This window comes from Amblyomma mixtum, chromosome 6 (assembly GCF_055824585.1).
Source record: "Amblyomma mixtum isolate Tamu chromosome 6, ASM5582458v1, whole genome shotgun sequence".
Taxonomy (NCBI): domain Eukaryota; kingdom Metazoa; phylum Arthropoda; class Arachnida; order Ixodida; family Ixodidae; genus Amblyomma; species Amblyomma mixtum.
In genome coordinates, this window is record NC_143017.1 from 153930324 (window position 1) to 153953994 (window position 23671).

Here is a 23671-nt window from a genome sequence, read left to right on the forward strand (position 1 = left end):
GAAATAGAAAAATAGCTGGCAACTTCGGGCGGGGCGCGGTCAGTGCCTGCTCTTCGCGCAATCAAAACCAATCACAAATGATACCAATGCAACTGTCTTTTTCAATACAGGAAAGACTAGGCAAGCTTAGCCTAAAACTAAGACAATTTCAGCTTTAGGTTACATTATTGATCATCGCGTATAACAAAAAGTATTAATTAAAATTCAACAGTAAGAGCGCCGCAGTAGATCGCGATCAAATCTGCTATATGTCTATGCCCGCTTCTGAATATGAACAAAGAAAAAAAAGATCAGAAGCAGTTCTCTTTTGCCACGTCACTGAAATTCCTTTCAACCGCTCTCTTTTGACTATTTATATCGAATTTATTTCAGTCAATGTTTTATTTGGCTCTGGGCGGATTTTGACTTTCGACAAATCATTTGTTTAGAAAACTTTTCTAGAAAATAACCGGGGAATTTCTGCGCTTGAATCCCTATTTTTCGCCAAACACGAGGCAATGAAAATGCGAAGATTCCACTTCCCGGCGTATTAATGGCGGCTGAACGATCGCAACGCCGGTTTTCCTTACTGTCAGCGCAAGAAACTTCAATGCTGGACGCTGACAGCATCCTTTAAGACAGGCTAATCCGTTAAATATGTAGTTTAGATGAGACCTAGATAACTTTATTAATGTAGGCAGACAAGCACAAAAGGAAGACCTACAGCACATCTCTGAAGCGCGGCTTTCATCAGCATTCCTTTATTTCGAAAAAAAAAAAAACATTTCACCCGTTCACCCTTGAATACTTATTTTCTCATTCGTTTTACACATCGGAGCACGCCAGGGGCCGTCGCATCTGGAGGGAATGCAAGATGGCAATTTCAACCACAAATTAATCAATACTGACAGCAGTCATTGATAAGCGGAAGCAGCAATGCAGTATAAGAAAGGACAAAACTATTCACGATTTAAGAAAATTTGTCTGAGGGCACAAACGGTCAGCAGAAGTTTGGTCGCAATTGTTCGAGGTTAGCTGTTCAAGAAATAGTTGCTCGTAAATGTACTAGTGCTAGCGGAAAGAGAAGAACTCTCTAAATTACAATTGTTTACTGCTGACTACACCACAGCCGGAGATTAATAATGATTTGAGGTAGTATAAAGAGAGGTGATGAGATGCATAGAGATTTCAAACAGTAAGTGTAGCGTCGCTAAGATAGCTGAGGCCTAAAAGAGCTAGTCTGGAAAACGATGAAAAAATAACGGTGGTATGAAACAACTAGACATCTTATTACCTTACTGAAAGCTCTTAATGTGACACTTAATCTCACGTGGGTTGCGTAAAATGCAGCCGAGCTCAGGGATCGGTTGGATTAGCGTTCTAATGTTAAGAACTGAGTACGCTCAAAACAGGCAAGTCTGGTTAATGAATTTTCTTGTAAGATGAATGTAAAACAGGGCTTTGCGGAGAAAGCAGAAGGGTGTGATTATGGACTTCTGGGGCGGAGAAGACTTCGCTCTGCCTGTAGAAGAATCAATGTTGCATATGGTGGACTAGCTGCTCCTCTGCCTCACTCCTATGACGAGATCCTTGGGATGCAGGAGGCCAAATCCTGGCATGTATTCGAGAGGCACCTGTGGAAAGAGTGTATGAGTTCGTTAAAGCAGCTGAATTTGCAGTCATGCAATCGACTGTACAGCAGAAGCTTAAGTCAAAACGTATAGTATCTCAGCATGCAAACGTTATTGAAACTGTCATTTATTCAGCCATTCTTCTTTGAAAAACAACTCGTGCAGGACATTGAATAAGGAAGTGTGGGGGGAGGAAGCAGATAGTTGGTGAACCATCAGACGCATGAAAGGTAAATTACGACCATAACAAACAAGTGCAACATATAAGACTAAGGAAAGAATAAAAACTTATCAAGCTGAAAAAAAAAGCAAAAATATGTAGCACTGCAGACTAAACAATCAGCAATGTAGCAATACAGGCTCGTCAGGGATAACAGTATTGGATATGCAAAGAACGAACGCAAGATAAGGTGCGCTTTCATGATTTCAGCAGGCAATTAGCAGTTGCCTGATTTTATAAGGGTTAACCTCAAACGCAAAGTGCTCTGGTTAGTTTTATTCTTTTCGGTACAGGGAAAGAAAGGTCTCTTATAGACAACAGCGCCAAGCAAGCCCTGTATGCTCATGGATTTAAACAATAGGCTGCAAGGTGGTTGTAGAAAGCTAAAAATTCTAGACAAATGCTTATAGTTTGCATGGATGCTATCACATGACAAGTGGCGCTGAACCCCGAAAATCACGGCAGGAAATTCGAATTTTCGGTGCATCTCATTCATTTTCAATGACAGTCGGAAGTAGTTCCCGTGAGCGCCAGAAGCACTTGATAGGTACGGTTTTGCAGCAAGGAGATAGAGTCGGCTATGATAATCGCCAAGTTCTCACAAAATCTCTCGGGCCTCTCAAGTTATCTGAAAATTACAAGTGTAAAATATCCCAATTGAGTTACAATACTGGCGGCCAACAGGTGGTGCTAGTTTCTGAATATCCAAGAAAGCTGTACATGAAAGAGGGCTTGAAAGACTTTCACGTAGTAGAAGAAAGTTAAACCATAAATTGCGCAAAATACAAAGGATTGAAGTGCCCATCTGTAAAGTGCACAGGCATGGGTGGCAATTAGGGATACTTGTCTAGCAGTGCGCATCAGCACTGCAGTATCCGAGCTTTTCGCGAACTCCTCTTCAAATACGACCTTCGTTGTTTAGTAAATGGGCAACTGTACGCTTCAGAAACTCACAAATCAGCTTCCAAACATTTCTGATGCATGAAGGACACACGCGTTTAACTATGATTCATGACCTGAAAAGTTCAACATGCTAGAAAAATATCCTGTTTGGGGCCATACATCATCATTAGAAAGAAGTTCTACACTTGCCTAAGTGGACACAGTGTAGCGGCTGAGTTTTAATATAATCAAACATCGTAATCATTGTGCACGATGAAGAAGTTCTAGAGTGAACAGGCCTATTTCGCAGCTAATGCATCGGTTGTTGACTCAGTGATAATATTCCAGACATCTCACCTTGGTTTTGGGGCTCCTCACAAATTCCACTTGGTGGACGGCGTGAAGTAGGCAAGTCTTCACAAGCTGAATAGCGAATCGCATTCCTATGCAGTTTCGGGGACCAGCACCAAACGGAATGAAAGTGTACGGACGGATGGACTTGACATTCTCTTCGTCGAACCTGCGTTTAGGTAAAAAAAAAAATAAATGAAAACAAACTGCCAGACATCAGCATCATAGCAGAAGGAACAATACGTCAAAAAAAATTTTGAACAGCGTCATGGAGCTAATAAAGGCAATCTGAGATTAATAAGAACATAATACCGCTCCAGCTATAAAAATATTTTTGAGAAGGGTGTTTGCCTCGGATTCACCTCAGGATATTCGGAGAAAATATTTTGGTACTCGTCGTGGTTCAGCTTTCCTGACTTGGAACTAATCGCATTAAAAAAGTGGCAAGAATTTGTGACTCCAGCACGAAACATTTATACTTATGCCCTTCACTAAAAAAAAAGAATTAAGATCTTCGGACAGGCGCAGAACGCGGTTGTTATAAAACACACGTGAAATAGAAAGCTTACGGGGAGTTTGTCTTGCATTATAAGTGAAGAAAGCAGTCATTGTCTTCATTCTTATCCAAAGGGCAGCCGTTAAAATAAATTTTCGGGTCCAATGCAGCACTGTGACATGACCTTTTGTCTTAATCTGTGTACTAATTCGACGCTAGTGAGTGAGAATAATTCATCTTGTCTATTTTTTTTATTTTTGAAGAATGATCCCCCCATTAGCTAGTATAATTTCGCTTTACAGAGAACTGAAATTTATCTCAAGGTTTCCTCAGCGTTCGGTGAAAACAAAAGAAAATGATTTTTTTACTTTCAAACCTCACAATTAAACATTGCTCTACTCTTTTTTTTTTTGAACATCGATATGGCCCCTACATTTTCGTGAAATCAGAAATTCATTGCATGGTCAGCAAATATCTTAGTCATTATTTCCTTTCTGTGACAAAATTCGGTTTCATACGCTCTTGTTTAGCGCTTAAAGAATCAGTATTTATGAGTAGCCAAAGAATACAGTAGGTTTACGCATCGGCAGACTGCGAGCAATGCAAGAATATGCATGTCCGCACAGGTGCTAAGATGTGACTACCAGTGGCAGTTCGATATTAGCGCTGTTATAAATCGCCTGCAACAAGATATTTGTAGCCATGAGAGTGAGCAAATGTGGTCTTGCTTCCGTTGTAGAATGGCACTTGCCTTTCAGGCTTGAAAACGTCTGGCTCTGGGAAGAACTCGGGGTCGTTGTGTATTGCTTGGATGGGTATCACGATGACGCAGTCACGGGGGACTTTTATTCCCGTCTCGCCGATAACGTAATCCTGGGTAGGTGCCCTTTCAATTCTGTCAGGGAGAGTGCGAGCTTCAGAATTCAGACTTAACAAGGTGCATGGTTTCGGAAAAACTTCTTCGTCACATCACACAACGTGAGAATTTTGCTTTAGATTTTACCTTTGTGCTGGTGACATCATTCGCAGGGTTTCGTTCACGACACAGTCTAAATAGGGAAGTTTCTGAACGTCGTCATAAGAAGGGGAGCCGCCCTGCAATCAGAAGAAAAGGAGGAAATTGAAATGCTTGAGGTTGCTTTGTCAGTTTTTTTTTTTCGACAAATTGAATTGGCTTCAAGTAAAAGATGGAAGCTAGTCGCTGCGTATGCACTTCAAAAAGTTCAATGAGTGTTGAAGCGTATTTATGGCACATTAACACGAAGCACGGGACCACTTAAAATGCAATGCTTCTCCTCAACTCCCCCCCCACCCCCCCGCCCTCCAAAAAAAGAAAAGAACGCACCATGACTTGTTATCCGGCAACCAAAAAAAAGACAAGGCTACAGAAGAAAGAACCAAAAACTCGAGCTCGCTCCTGAATACGCGAAGGGTACTGTACAGTGAATTTAGATAGTGTGCGTCTGCGGCGCATTGCTTTAAACGGTCCATCAACGAATGACCTTCACGCCTGCAACGTTTTGGCATGCCATTTTCATTCGGCCTCTCGTTTCCTGTCGCTTCCGCAGTCTCTATTCCATCCCGGCGTAGTACTGATCAATTATTAAGGCGAAAGCCTTTAATGCCTCATCGTTGTCGACAGAAGGTTCTCAGCAGAGGTGTTACGCTTTTTCTAGCCAGACCAGAAAAAAAATCTTTGTGCACGATGGGATTCAAACCATCATCCGTACGTTCCGCAGCCGAGCGTGCTAACGGCTACGCTACTTCCTGCCAACGCATATGTAGTTCTCCTTGTCTAGGACGCCGGAGAGTGTTTGCAGAGAGGCGTCGAATCAGACGGATGCCTTCCAAACGCCCTCCAGTGTTTCCAGAATTTAAGATTCCCAAGCAATTGTGCACTTAATTAACATCTTAACCACACATCAGTGACACAAGCAGCAACAACGCGCTAAAGGCTTTCGCCTAACCGCACTTTAAGTCAACAAAGTGCCCCCCTGAATTTTTTTCGCACTCAATAAAAGCTCCTGTTTCACACGTAGTCGCTTTTTCATAACGCGCACACACACATATAGGTGCCCCAGAAACCAAGCTTTTAAAAAGTACAGCATACACTTAGCCCACTGAAAACAGCTGAGAACTGTTGAGAGTCGCCTAGCCTAGTCTGCAGTACATTTTTTCTCTAAACTTCAATAATTATGATTAATTAGCTAACTTTTTATTTACTGGTTTCAGGCATAAAATGTCAATGCAGAAGTTGTAGGCCGTCTTGAAAAACGCCCCACTGAATTGTTCGCACCAAGCTACCGTTAACGTAAAGTAGTTTGTTTTTCTTGTGAGAAAATCAGCGCAAACGACACAAGGGACATAGGAAAGAAGAATACACGACGACGACAGGCGCTTGACCGGCCTTAAATCACAACTCACACACAAAAAATTAGCAGACTGTTTGGCATAGCAAGCGTGAAATTTCGTGCAGTACCACTAGCTACGATGGGCACTTAAGGTCCTTACGTGCTAAGAGCATATGGAATAATGGCCTTTACCATAAAGACCTTCTACCTAAAGGTCTTTACCCGGAAGGCATTTATCTAAAAGGTCTATACCCTGCAGACATTTACCTTGAAGGCTTTCACCCCGGTGCATCCTTCATCTAGGCCTTCACCGAGGTGAAGGCCTGCCAAGTGTAGCACCTGGCAGGTTCCCATAACCCAGTAAGCAGGTGGGCTGCCAGCCCTAAAGCAGGCTTCAGGGCCAGTAATCGGAAAATCCGCATAGCATTGCTACCGCACTGAGGAATAGCTATGTGTACGGCAGCTATGACACAATTCGTAAACTTTTCATGTTGGGATATTCTAAAACTATTTTTCCGAAGCGATAACTTTGATTGTTTGCGGGGATTGATAAAAAGTATTTAAGGCAATCAGTATACGACCGCCCGTTTTAATGTCTCGTGGTCCCTGCTGTGAAAGTGATTGAAAAACTTATGTGTCCCCATGTGTGGTGTATTTTACATGCCCAGACAAGAGGCGCACAAATAAGGCTAGCATTTCTCCTATTGAGAATTTCATTGGTGCGTGAAGCTATCGAAGTGAAGTGTGATTTGAATTCGAGCTAAAGGTAATTACGTAAGCACTATCCGACACAAGGTAATCTTGGCACACTGACCAGAGAGAGCTACGACCAATTTCTGCCTAAGGGGATTCAGCTGTGACGCAGTAAGGAAGCCAACCCTTTAAGCTTGCCAATTATGGCTGCATTTGTTACAACTGAGCTGGAAAGCTGGGAACAAAGAACGAAGACGGAGCCATAGAAAAGGATCGGGATATCGGGAAGAAGGGCATCTCACATGTTTACGGAAGCACTCGTCCACTTCGGCTCGCAGCTTTTGCTGGGCGTGCGGATTGACGGCGAGCAGGTAGCTTGCAAACGAAGCAGTCGTGGAGGCCGTGTCCTGGCCAGCCAGGAAGAATAGGACGCACTGAGCCAGTGCCTCTTCTTCGCTCAGGTCTTCATGGGCGATGCACAAAAGCAGAATGAAGTGAGAGTAAGTTAACGGGTTTTAGTGAACTGCAGAAGTCTTCATTAGAACTGCCATAGGACCAAAACGCATCACCGCTGGTAAACCTCGCCCATCGTCAGGAAGGAAGTGATGCCACCAGATCATGCGTTATGTCACTGGTCCGGATGTGACGTTACTTCTGGTAAAAACATCAGGAGCTGCTAATGCTATGGTATTGACAACACATTATGGGGTTAGGTGTCCCTGCCATTTTTTTTTGTTCTGTGGTCCTATGTGAGCCCACGCAAACATTATTAACAACAGAGTTATTCATTATGGAAAATAAAGCTAAGCGAAAGTATTCTGAAGGTTGTTGCGTGCACCCGAATTTAAGAGTGAACTCAGATAATTTCGCATTAGGCCTTCTGTTGTAAGTCTGTGCTAAAGCCGGACTAAGTGACTGCCTGCTGTTGATAAGCAAGAAGCGCGGGTACAGCACGTGCCGAACAATACAAAACAGACGAAATTGTCCTGTTGTTTTACATCTAGACAAATCAGTGAAGGCAAATGCTTCTGGCTATCTACATCTTGCCAAATACTAACTTAACACAATAGCACGTCGTTTCTATGCGCACATAACTGCCCCGTCAGTGCATCGTATGCAGGAATTTGCAATACTTGCATAATTAAGAATCTCGCCACACGCTGGACACTGCAAATGAATACGCTTAGCTGCACTCACTTTTGATATATTTCGGCTTGATTGGCGCGCTTTCAGCTTCAGGGCTAAAAACTGATTGGTCCTCCTTTGGCGCTTCTTCTTTTGATGCTTCTTTGGCATTCATCATCATTTGCAGAAAGTCCTCGTGCCGCTGGAGGTTGTTAAACAGCGTAAGCAATCAGCACAGACAACTGCAGAAGCGCCGCTATCATGATAATTCCGGGACTGGCGCCATCATCACATAAAAATCGTCTCTTGCACATCTACAAAAGGCCTTAGCGCTACAGCTCTGGACCCGCCATCTTAGTGCTGCAGTCTTCTAACGACCGCACGCAAATTAAATTACGAGATGTTACAAGTCGCTACGATCAAGCTTTCACAACAAGCATCTGTTCTGTGACGTTCATTTAGTGGTTGAGGAAAATATCGTACTTACAGTATTGTTTTCAGTGCGTTTCTTTATGATATCCACTGTTGCATCTCGGTAGAAATTGAAAGCGTCTTCGTTGAAGAGAGATTTGCGGAAGGCATCGCTTAGCTTCTGAATGAATGCTGCAAGGAAAAGCATACAGTAACCGAATTCATTTTTTTTTTTTTACATGAATACTGATCGATGAATTAGGCTGCTGCACAATTAAGGTTTGCATTTTCCGGTTATGGAATAGTTCTATCCAAAGTGAATTATATTTCTGAATTCCTTAAAGTAATTTGTTGTACACTGGGGTTAAAGAAGACCAAGTAAGTAGAATATTGCATCCCGTAATATTTCGTTGCCTTCTGGTATATGATGCTCGTCGTCTTCACAATGTTTGCTTTCGCATTTCGAAAAAAATTGGCAGACGATCAGATGGTGTTATGCAATGAACTGCATATTTAAAATGCACTTTGAGGGTGATACTTTTCTATTTGATGCTTTTTTCTTCTGCCGGATTCCATTGTCTGAAAGTGTCACCATTTAATTTCGCTTTACCTCGGCTGGCTTGATGGCTCACTAATGATTTTATTATCTTCTAAACTTGTTGCATCATACACATCTCACCTTACTTGGCGCGCTTGCTTGATCAGCGGATAAAGAGCACGGGCTGACGCGATCTGCTGACGCGCGCTCGCTTTCGGCGCCACTTTCCCTCTCTCTTTGCGCCCGCCTCTCATCAACCCCTATGCAGATTTTCTCTGTCGTCTCTCGTCTGAGGCGGTTCTCATGCTGGGCTTGCTCGCGATCGGAGTGCCCGGGTTTGAACCCGGTCGTGGCGGCCGCGTTTAAATGGAGGCGAAACACAAACAAAAACTATTGATTATCAGGATATGAAAGGTGCAGTAGCTGTCTCACTTCTGACACCTTAACCGCGCCGTAAGGGAAGGGAGGAAAGTGGGAGTGAAAAGCGAGGGAACTGCCGTAGTGGAGGGCTCCGGAATAATTTCGACTAAGTGAGGATCTTTAGCGCGCACTGACATCACACAACACACGCTCGCCTTTTGCGTTTCGCCTCCACCGAAACGTGGCCGCTGCGGTCGGGTTCGAACACGGGTACCCCGGCTCAGTAGCCGTGCGCCATAGCGAAACGCAAAAGCCGAGAATGTGCTGTGTGATGTCAGTGCGCGCTAAGAATCCCCAGGTGGTCGAAATTATTCTGGAGCCCTCCACTACAGCACCTCTTTCCTTCTTTATTCTTTAACTCCCTCGTTCATCCTTTCCCTGACGGCGGTGGTGGTGGTGGTGGTGAAAACATTTATTAAGAATGAACAGGAGGTATGTTTGAATCAGCCCGTAAGGGACCGATCCTTACAAACACTAGGTGGAGGTCCCTAGTATGGAACCCCAGTGGCGGTGGCCGCCGCCCGGGCGCGCCCGACTAAGGCTTGTTGGGCCTGTAAGTCGTGGCAGCCGAGCAGGGTCGCCTCCCAGTCCTCCCGGGTTGGGTTGGGGATGGGGGGAATAGCGGGGTTGGAGGGGCAGCAGACCCACACCATGTGATGTCGGTCGGTCGGTCGGTCGGTCGGTCGGTCGGTCGGTCGGTCGGTCGGTCGGTCGGTCGGTCGGTCGGTCGGTCGGTCGGTCGGTCGGTCGGTCGGTCGGTCGGTCGGTCGGTCGGTCGGTCGGTCGGTCGGTCGGTCGGTCGGTCGGTCGGTCGGTCGGTCGGTCGGTCGGTCGGTCGGTCGGTCGGTCGGTCGGTCGGTCGGTCGGTCGGTCGGTCGGTCGGTCGGTCGGTCGGTCGGTCGGTCGGTCGGTCGGTCGGTCGGTCGGTCGGTCGGTCGGTCGGTCGGTCGGTCGGTCGGTCGGTCGGTCGGTCGGTCGGTCGGTCGGTCGGTCGGTCGGTCGGTCGGTCGGTCGGTCGGTCGGTCGGTCGGTCGGTCGGTCGGTCGGTCGGTCGGTCGGTCGGTCGGTCGGTCGGTCGGTCGGTCGGTCGGTCGGTCGGTCGGTCGGTCGGTCGGTCGGTCGGTCGGTCGGTCGGTCGGTCGGTCGGTCGGTCGGTCGGTCGGTCGGTCGGTCGGTCGGTCGGTCGGTCGGTCGGTCGGTCGGTCGGTCGGTCGGTCGGTCGGTCGGTCGGTCGGTCGGTCGGTCGGTCGGTCGGTCGGTCGGTCGGTCGGTCGGTCGGTCGGTCGGTCGGTCGGTCGGTCGGTCGGTCGGTCGGTCGGTCGGTCGGTCGGTCGGTCGGTCGGTCGGTCGGTCGGTCGGTCGGTCGGTCGGTCGGTCGGTCGGTCGGTCGGTCGGTCGGTCGGTCGGTCGGTCGGTCGGTCGGTCGGTCGGTCGGTCGGTCGGTCGGTCGGTCGGTCGGTCGGTCGGTCGGTCGGTCGGTCGGTCGGTCGGTCGGTCGGTCGGTCGGTCGGTCGGTCGGTCGGTCGGTCGGTCGGTCGGTCGGTCGGTCGGTCGGTCGGTCGGTCGGTCGGTCGGTCGGTCGGTCGGTCGGTCGGTCGGTCGGTCGGTCGGTCGGTCGGTCGGTCGGTCGGTCGGTCGGTCGGTCGGTCGGTCGGTCGGTCGGTCGGTCGGTCGGTCGGTCGGTCGGTCGGTCGGTCGGTCGGTCGGTCGGTCGGTCGGTCGGTCGGTCGGTCGGTCGGTCGGTCGGTCGGTCGGTCGGTCGGTCGGTCGGTCGGTCGGTCGGTCGGTCGGTCGGTCGGTCGGTCGGTCGGTCGGTCGGTCGGTCGGTCGGTCGGTCGGTCGGTCGGTCGGTCGGTCGGTCGGTCGGTCGGTCGGTCGGTCGGTCGGTCGGTCGGTCGGTCGGTCGGTCGGTCGGTCGGTCGGTCGGTCGGTCGGTCGGTCGGTCGGTCGGTCGGTCGGTCGGTCGGTCGGTCGGTCGGTCGGTCGGTCGGTCGGTCGGTCGGTCGGTCGGTCGGTCGGTCGGTCGGTCGGTCGGTCGGTCGGTCGGTCGGTCGGTCGGTCGGTCGGTCGGTCGGTCGGTCGGTCGGTCGGTCGGTCGGTCGGTCGGTCGGTCGGTCGGTCGGTCGGTCGGTCGGTCGGTCGGTCGGTCGGTCGGTCGGTCGGTCGGTCGGTCGGTCGGTCGGTCGGTCGGTCGGTCGGTCGGTCGGTCGGTCGGTCGGTCGGTCGGTCGGTCGGTCGGTCGGTCGGTCGGTCGGTCGGTCGGTCGGTCGGTCGGTCGGTCGGTCGGTCGGTCGGTCGGTCGGTCGGTCGGTCGGTCGGTCGGTCGGTCGGTCGGTCGGTCGGTCGGTCGGTCGGTCGGTCGGTCGGTCGGTCGGTCGGTCGGTCGGTCGGTCGGTCGGTCGGTCGGTCGGTCGGTCGGTCGGTCGGTCGGTCGGTCGGTCGGTCGGTCGGTCGGTCGGTCGGTCGGTCGGTCGGTCGGTCGGTCGGTCGGTCGGTCGGTCGGTCGGTCGGTCGGTCGGTCGGTCGGTCGGTCGGTCGGTCGGTCGGTCGGTCGGTCGGTCGGTCGGTCGGTCGGTCGGTCGGTCGGTCGGTCGGTCGGTCGGTCGGTCGGTCGGTCGGTCGGTCGGTCGGTCGGTCGGTCGGTCGGTCGGTCGGTCGGTCGGTCGGTCGGTCGGTCGGTCGGTCGGTCGGTCGGTCGGTCGGTCGGTCGGTCGGTCGGTCGGTCGGTCGGTCGGTCGGTCGGTCGGTCGGTCGGTCGGTCGGTCGGTCGGTCGGTCGGTCGGTCGGTCGGTCGGTCGGTCGGTCGGTTTATTGGGGTTTAACGTCCCAAAGCGACTGAGGCTATGAGAGACGCCGTAGTGAAGGTCTCCGGAAATTTCGACCACCTGGGGTTCTTTAACCGACGTGTGTCTCCGGCATGAGCCGGAGACACACGTCGGTATTTTTGCCTACTGGCACGCATGCCATTTACACAGTAAAATCCAGCATCTGTCTGTTTCTAGCTTCACAGGGGTGAAGCCTACACACTCCAGAAGCATGTCCCTACCTCAAAACCGCCCATCCAACTCCACATTGCAAACGCAACAGCCGCCACCAACCTATCTACCTCCCCACTTGTTGCAGCAGATAGCTGATCGTCCCGTAAATTTTTCCTTCTATCCAATTTCACCAAAATGCAAAACAAAAGCTTATAAGACGTGCACATTGGTCAGGCGAAGTCTCCTGGGCCTATGCTATTCTACATAGCTGCCACAGAATAAAATTGGAATAGTGGGAAACATTAAAAAAAATCCCCCAACCAGGCCAATCGGACAGCATAAAGTAAGAGCAGGAGCTGTAGGGAGATTGGTATGGGGAGAAAAGGTGTAGGAAAAAAAAGTTTTTTTTTTTTTTGCAATTTCTGAAGCTTTTTTTGTCAGACTTTTATAGTATAGTAAAACTCTCCGGGGCATGTTGGTTCATAGCTGGCAAGAATTAAAGCGCAACAAGAGGACACAAAGTAGGATAAAAAAAAAACGAAAGGACAGGCGGTACCTGTCCTGTTGTTTTTTTCTCTCCTACTTTGTGTCGTCCTGTTGCGCTTTAATTCTTGCCATCTTATAGTATAGTTGCTGATACTTCATTGATAGGTTCACTGCGTAGGGGTCACGGAAGGGTGGTCTTCGTCGCAAAACGCATTTCATCGAGAGGTAAATGAAAGTCTGCCAAGCCGCTACATGCGCCTATGTCCTACTCGTCATGGCGAGTGCTGAGTAGCACTCATGCCTTTCTCACCTTTGAGTACAACTGACGGTGTCACATAGGCAAAGAAGGCGTTCCTCGCGCTGCTAACAAAAGCCCCTTCCTCTGGAGACTTTGGAGACAACTTGGCTCCAAAGGAGCAGCTTGCGACGGCGTCCAAGGTAAAGAGGCCGTAGAATCTTCCAAGAAAAGTAATAAAAAAAATGCAGGTGAAACATTCGCAGCACGAAGATCAATAATTACGACCTGTGCTCCTGTTTTCATTCGTTTAAAGAACCTGACCTTTCAGTTTTCTTAATTCTGCATAGTTTATGGGGGTTTAACGTCCCAAAGCGACTCAGGCTATGAGGTGCTTTATATTCTTAACCCTCTGTCGCAAAGCAGGTATGAAGCGTAGTGGGCTGGCCCTTGACGGTATAGCGGCCCTTGGCGGTCACGATGCGCCGTGAATTCTTTCTCCAAACTTTCAGGAAACACTATTCGCCCAACCCTTTTCCAGTGGATTTGAAGTCGTTGCAAGGGTTCAAAAGAGATTGCGTGTTTCGTCGGTATGAAACTACAAACATCCGAATCTGAGCTAACAGTGACTGCTAGCATTCGCTTGTGTTTCACTAAGAAAAGCCCCTGAACCCTACAAAGCGAAGTCCAGAATCTAGGCACGCAATCTGATGCGATTTCAAGGCGATCACTTCAGTCATAGCATACTTGGTTCATGGTGCCTCAAGTGCAGTTTATACGTTGCAAGAAGGCTGAACAAGATACGAGGTCTGTTAGAAAAGTATCCGACTTTATTTTTTTTTTGCGAACACCTCATGGATATGAAACAAGCGCGCTTACAGCAGCCGACCTTGAACCCTCGTGCGCATGCACGAATTTTTTCCCGCCTGCTGATAGCGTCAGTCGCTGGGAAGCAGCGTTTGAGTGAGGCAGTGCGCAGTGCTCTCGTCGGTTTTTTGTTGCAAGGAAAATGGCGGAGCGAGAGGAGCAGCGCTACTACCTCAAATTTTGCCAGAAACTTGGCGATAGCCAACTGGAAACCATTCGAAATGTTCAGACGGCTTTTGGTGATGATGCTATGAGCAGCACACAGATTAAGCAGTGGTGCAACTGGCTTAAAGACGGCCGCACATCCGTGGAGAGAGAGCCACGCTACGGTCGGCCATCAACATGCCGAAATGACCAGGTAATTGCCGAAGTGAACGCTGTGGTGATGCGGGACTGTTGTGTGACTATCCGAGAAATTGCGGAAGAGGTGGACATCAGCAATATTTCTGCACATTCCATTATCACCGAAGATTTGGCCATGGAGAGAGTTGCGGTGAAATTCGTGCCGAAGCTGCTGACGGTGGAGAAAAAGTAGCTTCGTGTTGAAGTCTCACAGGAGATGCTGGATTCCACAAACAGTTACCCTGACTTCACCGACGCCGTAATCACTAGAGACGAGTCTTGGGTGTACAGATACGACCCGGAAACCAAATCCCAGTCGTCACAGAGGACGCATTCCACGTCACCAAGACCAAAGAAGGCCCTCCGAGTGCGCAGCAATGTCAAAGTGATGCTGACTGCTTTTTTGATTCCCTCTGTGTGGCACACCACGATTACGCACCCCACAGGGTCAAAGAATGACTAAAGAGTACTACAGGGATGTCCTCCATCGCCTACGTGGTGCTGTGCGGCGCAAGAGACCGGAATTGAGGTCAACAAGAAATTGGCGCATCCCTCGCGGCATTGCTCCTGCACATTCCTCGCATTTGATTCAGACTTTTCTGGCGAAAAACCAGACTCCTGTAGTTCAACAGGCTCCTTACTCTCTTGATATGGCCCCCTGAGACTTCTGGCTGTTTCGCAAAATCAAGAGGCCGTTGAAAGGAGCGCGACTTCAGAGAAGAAAGGACATTATGGCTGCAACGACAGCAGAGCTAAACGCCATTCCTAAAGGGGTCTTCCATTGTCGGAATACTTCCGACAATGGCAGCACCGCTGAGAGAAGTATGTGGAGTCCCAAAGAGACTACTTTGAAGGTTATTAGGTTTCTAACGCTCCAGTTATGCCAGTTTTTTTTCTTCGGCCAAAGGTCGGATACTTTTCTAACAGACCTCGTATATGACTGTCAGAAGCCGCCTGATTCCTCCATACTTCGCCTTCATTTTTTATTGGAGAGTAAGTGACCATGACATCAGGAAAGGTTTATTGGCCCTGATAGACCGAAAAAAAAAAAACAGCGATTATCAATGTACTGATCGTGACTCTGTATACTGCTCTGGAAACTCTGGCATAATCTAGCTAGAGACTGCTGAGATTGCGTGTGACACTGTACTTAAGTAAAAATCGCTGCTGGACTCGAGCTCTGAGTAACATATTTTATAAATGATTATAATTATTTTAAAATCAGCCTTGCGCTACAGGTCGTTTCCAAAAATGAAAAAAGGTCTTTTTTTACCCCTTCATGTCGACGTCTTCTGTCATCATGGCGGCTTCTTTTAAGCGCTGCGTGGTCAGTGCGGCGCACCTGTCGATGATCGCTTGCATCTGTCAGAGCAGAACAGAGTGAGCGAATTTTTTGGCGAACTTATTGGCACTGATCGTCATTTAGGTGAAGCAGACTCATAGGACGACATAAAACGCAGAGAGGTTTGCAACATACCTTCCGCAATTTTCCCGTTGTAAACGCTGGCGACGTTGCAGTGCGTAGCTTCTTCCACTGGTCTGGTTCAGTGTTGATCATTAAGTTATCTAAGATAGGGTCATCGAACTTCGAATTCTGCAAGGAACGAAATCAAGAATGATAGCTCTATATTGGACGCACTGTCAATGGAAGCGCTAAACGAAAGCACACCCAAATTCCCTGACTCGACACTCTAATCATTTGTAGAGGCTTCATGTTGTGAATTGTCATTAATTAAAAAGAGTTTTACGAACGGAAGAGACAGAGAAATCCGGAACACATTTTTAAAGAGGAGAAATTGTTGCTGACTGCGAGTCTGATGCTAAGAACTGCGGAATGCCAGAGGTAAGGCTGACATGAACAACTTCTGTTTACACACAGCACGCACGTGTGTGTGTGTGCGTGTGTGCGCTACTGTGTGCGTCTGCCCAAGTATTAAAATATTTCAAGCGCGTCACACACGTGCGTCGGGACTCTCCTGTACGTAGATATATTTCACACACCGTAAATTGCAAATCTATGCGTCGTCGTCTGCATTGTGGTGGATATATTAAGGACCTTCTAAACTTTCCAAACAAATAAAACAACTTCTCGCCTAGCTCACACGCCACCACACAGGACAAGGTTACCTTCGCAAATTTCTAGTTCACCTGCCTAGCTACAGGTACTCCACAAAACTGCCCAATCTTTTAACACAAAAGTTATGATTGGTAAGTAGCGTTGAAATCATTACTGCGGCAAACATGCCAGGCGTTTTTTTTTTTTTTTCCCTGCGTGTTCATCCTCAAACGTTGCAGGCGGTTCACTGATCAAGGCGCTTAAATTGTGTGATGCACGTTGTCGGAGTCGTTACCAGCGCATCAGAGACACCTCACGAACGCAAAGACAAAGCCAATGAACTCATCACTGTCAGCTTTAGCTGCTTTAACCAAGGAAGAAAGCGAAATATACATAGCGCAGCTTTCAGGTCTGCCACTCAATAAAAAAGTTAGTCGAAGCTTTTAGCATAGCGGAGACTTGCTAGCCTAAACATATGCCTAATTACCGAGCGGGTTCACAAATTCCCAAGTAAGTTCTTTCCTTTGTGTTGCCATAAATTTTTTAATGCTGGGGTTTTCTTTTTGTCTTCTTTTCTTGTGCATCATGAACTTCTTCGTCCTCACACGATACTTTGTACAAAACGAACAGAAAAACAGTGAAACAGTGATCCATATTGCGATGCACACGACCAGAGTATACGCCCACGCACAAAATAATAATGCATCGCCCCCATATACTTTACCGCAGAGTTTTAAGCAAATGTCCAGCTTATGCCTCAATATTCGCCGACAAGTGAAGGCCGTTGTGAAGCACACGGTGAACCGGTACCTGTGTGATTAAGTTATTCGTGCCAGCACGCTTCTTCACAAGTTGTCTCAACATCCACGTTTTCAAGCCGTTGTTGAGGTACAGCACGGGTCTTTAAAATGGCCACAGAGCAACCCTGAAAGGCCGGATCGCATAGCAAAAAGGTTTTCTGCTCAAATTACTGGCAAGGTGCCCGCCAGCCAGCCAGGAATAGCTGAGTTTCTCAGCTTCCTGGTGGAATTATGAATTACCTTTTGCAGCAACTACACTAAACGAGGACTATACTTTCGAAGGCTTGTTAGGCATACTATAGTGGTTCGCAATCAATTGCCTCAACCATGCACTTCATCTCAAGATGATTATCTTCTCCGTAAACCTTCTATCCCGAGAGGGCGCATGCGTTCCACCCTAGCGGCGGTGTTTGAAAGGAACGTGGAACAGGAATAGTGGAGAAAAGACAAAGAGAAAACGCAGAAATAGAAAGAAATGGAAATGTGCATCATGTAAATGCTAAGAAAACGCAGTCGCTCACCTTCCTTTGAGTCAGCGCTGCGTCTTTAACCATAATTAGTTTGAGGATGTCCGGGTCACCGACGTAAAGTACCGGTTTTCCATCTTCGAAGGACCTGTTTCGAAATCAAAAGAAGTGCGAAAGAAGATAAGTGGTCAGTGTATTCCGCGTTTGCGACTGATATCACTCATCTCATGAGACGGTATCGCAGAGCCCAATTACCCGAAAAGACGGCCATGCTTTTTGTACAGCTCTTCGTCTGCAATGTGCAACGGCTGGAAGAAAATCACAGATTATCGTTAGGAAAGATGATGAGAGCGGGAAATACACAAAGTCATCTCACCTTGAACAGTTGCTTCCACTGGGCGCCAAAGAAAAGGGAAAGTTTCTCGTATGGAATGTTTTGATTCTTCCAATAGTTGCGGAATCGGGTCGCTCGGCTGTGAACGAGACAGGCGCATACACTGTACACTCGTCAGATAAAGGATCCAGACGCACATAATTTTCAGACCACTTAGTTCCCAGCCTCTGTGTACCTGCAGTTCTTTTCTGCAAACACTCCAATTAAAACTTACAGGCAGCCAAATCAGTAAAATCAGTACATCAGTTCATGTCAATAAAATAAACGCATTTCTTCTTTCCTTGGTAACTGGTTTCTAAATCATGTCGCATTAGTCTACTATAACTAAGCCGTTTTTAAAAAGTTCTATTGAAAGGGGGTTCGCGTACTAGTGAACTCAGCGATACAGTTCACCAAACGTCGTCAACTTCTTTGTCTGCCATCGAAGCTACCTGAGGCGCATTCATAATAGTTCAGGCGCGTTCATTGTAATTCACTACAATGGCCCCGGGATGGAAGAGGAGCCATCCTGGCGACCTATGGTGATGTCAAGAGGAGCGGGTCGTAATAAGTCTTGAGGCGACTGACATGGACAAGCTCACGGCCGCGACGACGCAAGTCCGAAGAGGGTGTAAGCGGCTCTACAATATAATTAACAGGGGATGTTGATTCGACGACGCGGTAAGGGTCATGATATTCTCTGCGAAATTTCGAAGACTGTCCTGGTGTAGTGGAGGGGACCCAAAGACAAACTAATGAACCTGGAGAGAAAGCGTGCGCGGTCTGATGGGCATCGTGTTCATGCTTTCGGCGACCTTGGGAGTCCGAGGTGAAAGAACGGGCCAGTTGGCGACATTCCTCGGCGTGCTTGGCGAGTTCGGAAAGGGGCGTGCATTCGGAGGCGTCCGGAGTGTACGGCAAAACCGTGTCCATTGTGGAGGACGGCTCACGGCCATACAACAGGTAGAAAGGGGAAAATCGGGTGGTTGACTGGGTGGCGGTATTGTATGCGCACGTCACAAAAGGCAAAGGTTGCGGTCGTCTGACGCCCTGGACCTCCGCAGCCGTCTTCTCCCGCCGCTCACAATGCCTAAGCACTCCGTGCCCAGTCCTGCCCTACCCAGCACCTCCATCAAATGAAAGGGGGTTCGCGTACTAGTGAACTCAGCGATACAGTTCACCAAACAGCTGAGCGGACGGCGGCAAAATCACAGTCAGTCTACACAGCCAGAGAGCTGGAGCCGCGCGCCGGCACACTTCGTCGTCAACTTCGTCTGCCATCGAGGCTACCTGAGGCGCATTCATAATAGTTCAGGCGCGTTCATTGTAATTCACTACAATATACGTAGTTCCTGTTCAGTCAGTATAGCATTGGTAATGTCAGGACATGACTATTAGCTCGGATATACTGGAAGCCTTGTTACACTGGTGCACAATGGTGGTGGTGGTTTAACGTCCTAAAGAGACTCCGGTGATGAGAGACGCCGCAGTGAAGGGCTCCCGAAATTTTGACCCCCTGGGGTTCTTTAACGTGCACTGACATCGCACAGTACACGGGACTCTAGAATTTGACTCCATAGAAATTCAACTGTCGCGGCCGGGATCGAACCCGCGTCTTTCGGGCCAGCAGCCAAGCACCATAACCACTGAGCCACCACGACGGTTGGTGCAAAATGGACTGAAGCCAAAATTGTTCTCTAATCACGCTTATTTAGCACCGATAAGAGTCGTGGCCTATTGTCTTGTTTCAGCTAGTTGCGAGTGCATACGCCAAGTTGCCGAACACTTTGAAATAACCGCTAGCGTTTATTTGGCAAAGTAGGACATCTTGAATAAACAGCTCGAACGAAGACGAGCACAAAAGACAAGGAAACGGACGACACAGCGTTGTGTCGTCCGTTTCCTTGTCTTTTGTGCTCGTCTTCGTTCGCGCTGTTTATTCAAGATGCTTAACCAACTAGCCCGCCAAAACGTGTTAACGCAAAGTAGGGCAGTTACTCAAATTACGGCATGATAACAAGCATCGCTGAGAGTTTCTTTATTTACTACAAACACTCGCTTATTGTTGTAACATGCAAACAAGCCGACCAGTTTTTTAGTAATTGATATTTTAAAAATTCTCAAACATGCAGGTGGCTTTTCGATGTAAACGCATCGCGCCACAATTACCATGTTATTGGGCTGAGATTTGGATCGCTAAGAAGAAAAAAGAATGAATTCTGCATCGACTAATTAATGCAGGCTTTCCTTTCAAGGCCATAATTGTGCGGGTGAAACTATAAGAAAATCTTAAGCGAGTCATTCGCAACATTTCAGTTCTGCGAAAGAAGCGTATGCGGGGCTTTGAACAACTGCAGTGGACGTCACATGCATAAAAGAAGAGAGCGGTGTGTGAAATCTTATTGTCAGCGTAACTTTTATATCTATAGTGACAGCTATTATGAATTTCCATTCATACTAAATAGCCGCTGCGGTGGCTCAGTGGTTATGGTGCTCGGCTGCTGACCCGAAAGACGCGGGTTCGAACCCGGCTGTGGCGGTTGAATTTCTTTGGAGGAGAAATTCTAGAGGCCCGTGTACTGTGCGATGTCAGTGCGCGTTAAAGAACCCCAGGTGATCGAAATTTCCGGAGCCCTCCAGTACGGCGTCTCTCATAGCCTTAGTCGCTTTGGGACGTTAAACCCCACAAACAAAACCAAACCAACCATTCATACTAAATAATAGCCCATCTCTAGTTGCGCCCGTCAATTTTATCAGAAAAATAAAATAATTACAATTTATTTTTACACACACTTCACGTACGCAGCAAAGAATGTTGTCGTAACCTGCACGTTCCAAAGTGTGCGCCCATGAAACTATTTCTGGGATAACAAAAAGACTTGACCGCCGCAGCTGCCAGCTTCACTCCAAACGGAGGACGAAACCAATTCAATCACATTGAAAAAATTTCCATCGAGCAGCTTCAGCGGTAGCTTAAAGCAAGAGTATCTTGTGTGCGAAATTGATTCGATAAAAAGATCAGGAACCGGGCGCATACAAGTCTTCAAGTGTGGTATATCATTGTTCGTCAGTGTTCTCTGATTGATCCAATCAGTCAGGAAACAACGGCACTTGGGTGAAGCTTTTTGGAGCGAAAAGCTTAGCTTCTCGCATGAAAAGCTGAGGGTCAAATCAGCCCTGGATTTGACCTCTAACGGGAGGCTCGCTGAAGGTGTGGCTGTGATGTCATACCACGTGACTTGTTGCAGCTGCTACCATTCATTCCGCCTCTGCAATGGCCGCCGCTCAGACCGCTCGCTCTCGCCAGTTCTGTCACGTGACTAACCACGTGATTCGCTCTTGCTGAATTAAGGTCATCCCTCGCTGCCTAGACAACGCGGGGACATGAAGCCAGAACGGGTCAAGGGAACAAGTTGTTCGACTGAGCATTGGAGGCGCCGGGCTGCTTGTAGCGATCCCTACGACAGAGAGCGTCACGACGCCGCGTTAGAGAAAGATAATTCCCGAAAGCGGGCTCGTCTAGTTGATGAAACCGATGAAGAACGGGAGGTACTTCTGGAAAAGCAGCGGCACAGGCAACAAGAGTATCTCAAGCGGAAAAGGGCAGCGGTAGCTGCCAACGCCTCCGCGTCGACATCGGCCACTGGTTCGATTGCCTTTCGCTCAGTATAACCTGGCTACACCGAGTTAAGCCACACCATTTTTCTTTTGTTTTTTTTTTGGAACCAGTGACCGATCAGTGACCTCACATATTGTTTTTACTGTTCGCGGCTGGCAAATTGAGTGGGGCAGACAGCGTCACTGACCTGCACTGATGTTATATTTTATCATCGCCACTTAATAACGGAGTTAACATTGTTCTTGCGTCTAGGCGTAGGCGTCGCTGGCGCTATTTGAGCAACGGTAGTCCAATACAAAACGGACGGCCGACTTAGATATCGAAGCGAACAGTTGCATGCAAAAGCTCCAATTCACGAGAACCTATAGAACTGTATCAGTTATCTCTACGACCGTGAAACCTACCGCGCACTTCACAATCTTTGTGCTACACACTGCCTCCGTGTTTACCCACCACCCACCTCTTGCACACTCTAGCATGCACACGAACCGGCAGGTGCAGACGCCCGGTAAACGAGAATAAGCATTATAGGGAACCTGCGCTAAAGTTTGCCGGGTCGATTGCAGTGCCGTAGTACACAGCCTAACGAGAGGAGCAAGCAGTTTTTGGGCTACTCGTAGTACAGTAGCTGAAAACTCTTCCAGGGACTCAAACTCGTAGTGCTACTCCACGCCACCTTCCAGAGCTTATCAACATGAGCTTCAGCGCTCTGTCGAAGCCGCAGGTAAATAACGCTGTCAGACAAACGCGGGCTTCTAATCGTTCAGAATGTGCTATCGCTTTAGTAGCTGCCTAAGCGACTGACGGCAGCAGTTTTCAGTCGCCTAGTGAAAAAACTGCAATGCCACCTGGGCAGGGAGGGTTCCCTACAGCGACTTACGAAACGATAAATGGTAAACATTCCTGCAACGGTAACGAAAAGGCACAGTAGATAATGATCGAGCCAACACTGTAATACTGCCATCGTGACCTATTTCTTGATCAATGTGGAATGTAAGCGAAGCGTGTGGTACTTGACTTGTCTTGAGACAGCAAAGGCCTCTCTCATATTTCTCTAATAAACCTGGTCCTGTGCCAGCTGAGGCCACCATATCCCCGCAAATTTCCTGTCTCATCCACCCACCCAACTTTCTGCCGCACCCTACTATATGACTGCACTGGTGCAGTCATATAGGAGGTGGTTTGCCATTTACTGCACCTGGGTTGCAAATCCTGTTCTGGCGAAGGAGGGCGTTGTGGGGTATGGTCACCGAGATCAGGCCGCACCACAGGCTTGGTTATGCAGTTCTATCAACACGCGGATTTAATTCTATCTGGTGGAGAATTGCGTGGCACCGTGATTCGAACCACGGTCCTCTTGCACGCGAGCCGGAAGCTCTAATTCTACGCCATCGTTCTCTGATACGCCTTTAATTCAACACGTTTAAAGGTACTATGCGTAGGGTTCGCTAATCTACTAAATTTCGTGCAGGTGAATTAAATCCTTCATAGTCAGTTGAAACTGGTGCAGTCATTCTAATGTCGAGTGAAATAAAATCATAATATAAAATTGCATGACGGAAGCGTACTATCTTTAACAATAATAAACTATTTCTTGGGTTCATTCGTCTAAACGTAGACAGATTTTTCAATTGCACGCTCTGCAGCAACCCTGATTTTAGCGGTAGGTGGGCTTCGTGTTTTCGATTTGCAATACATATCAGCTGACGACTGCCCGCTCTACACTTGTCGAGATAAACAGGGCAGCAAACTATCGTGATTCTGTAATGCCCGGCGTACCACGCGTTATCAAATGGTATGAATATCGATATTTTTCTTTTACAGTCGCAAAATCATTTGAAATCCTTCCACTATTGCACAAGCCGCACCTCAAAGTATATCAATAAGGTCAAAATCTTAATGTCGCTTCCTGGAGGTTCCCAAGGCTTTCACCTCAAAACCTAATCCAACAGAAAAAAAATTAAGAACCCAACGGGATACCGCTACATCAGTGGGTGGATATACGCACCTTTGTCGGTCCTGAACTTGTAGAATTTAGTCCAATGTGGCCATTTTAACTGCGCGGTAATCTTAATTTTCTTAGTAAGGCATCCAGTGTTTTGAATTTTCGTGATCTAGGGACTAATAATGACGAACTGCTCAAGCTAGTAACATTTCTCCGATGTTCTCAATCATCCAGCAATACAGGTTTAAGTGCGTAAGTGTGTCAGGCTATCTCTTCAAAGGCACGACAAGGGTTAAACATGCTACTAGGCTACTCACTAGTACAGAAGAAACCCGATGGTGAAAACGAGAAGTATCCAGTCGTAGAAAACAAAAAAGCTAGGAATCGACATGTCGGAGGGCGGGCT

The 23671-nt window shown here is 48.1% G+C and overlaps 1 protein-coding gene across 1 annotated transcript; it reads right to left on the reverse strand.

Annotated features, from left to right (window-relative positions):
- Positions 1-713: 713 nt before the first annotated feature.
- Positions 714-23671, reverse strand: LOC149340850 (cytochrome P450 3A24-like). Its single transcript, XM_089549752.1, has 14 exons — positions 23583-23671; positions 17705-17801; positions 17584-17636; positions 17383-17476; positions 15483-15599; positions 15279-15367; positions 12872-13017; positions 8216-8331; positions 7801-7930; positions 6906-7066; positions 4563-4654; positions 4311-4454; positions 3070-3232; positions 714-1613 (listed from the first exon to the last, which is right to left on the reverse strand). Exons 1-14 carry the CDS (start codon positions 23654-23656, stop codon positions 1533-1535), a joined length of 1557 nt encoding a protein of 518 aa, XP_089405878.1. The 5' UTR covers positions 23657-23671; the 3' UTR covers positions 714-1532.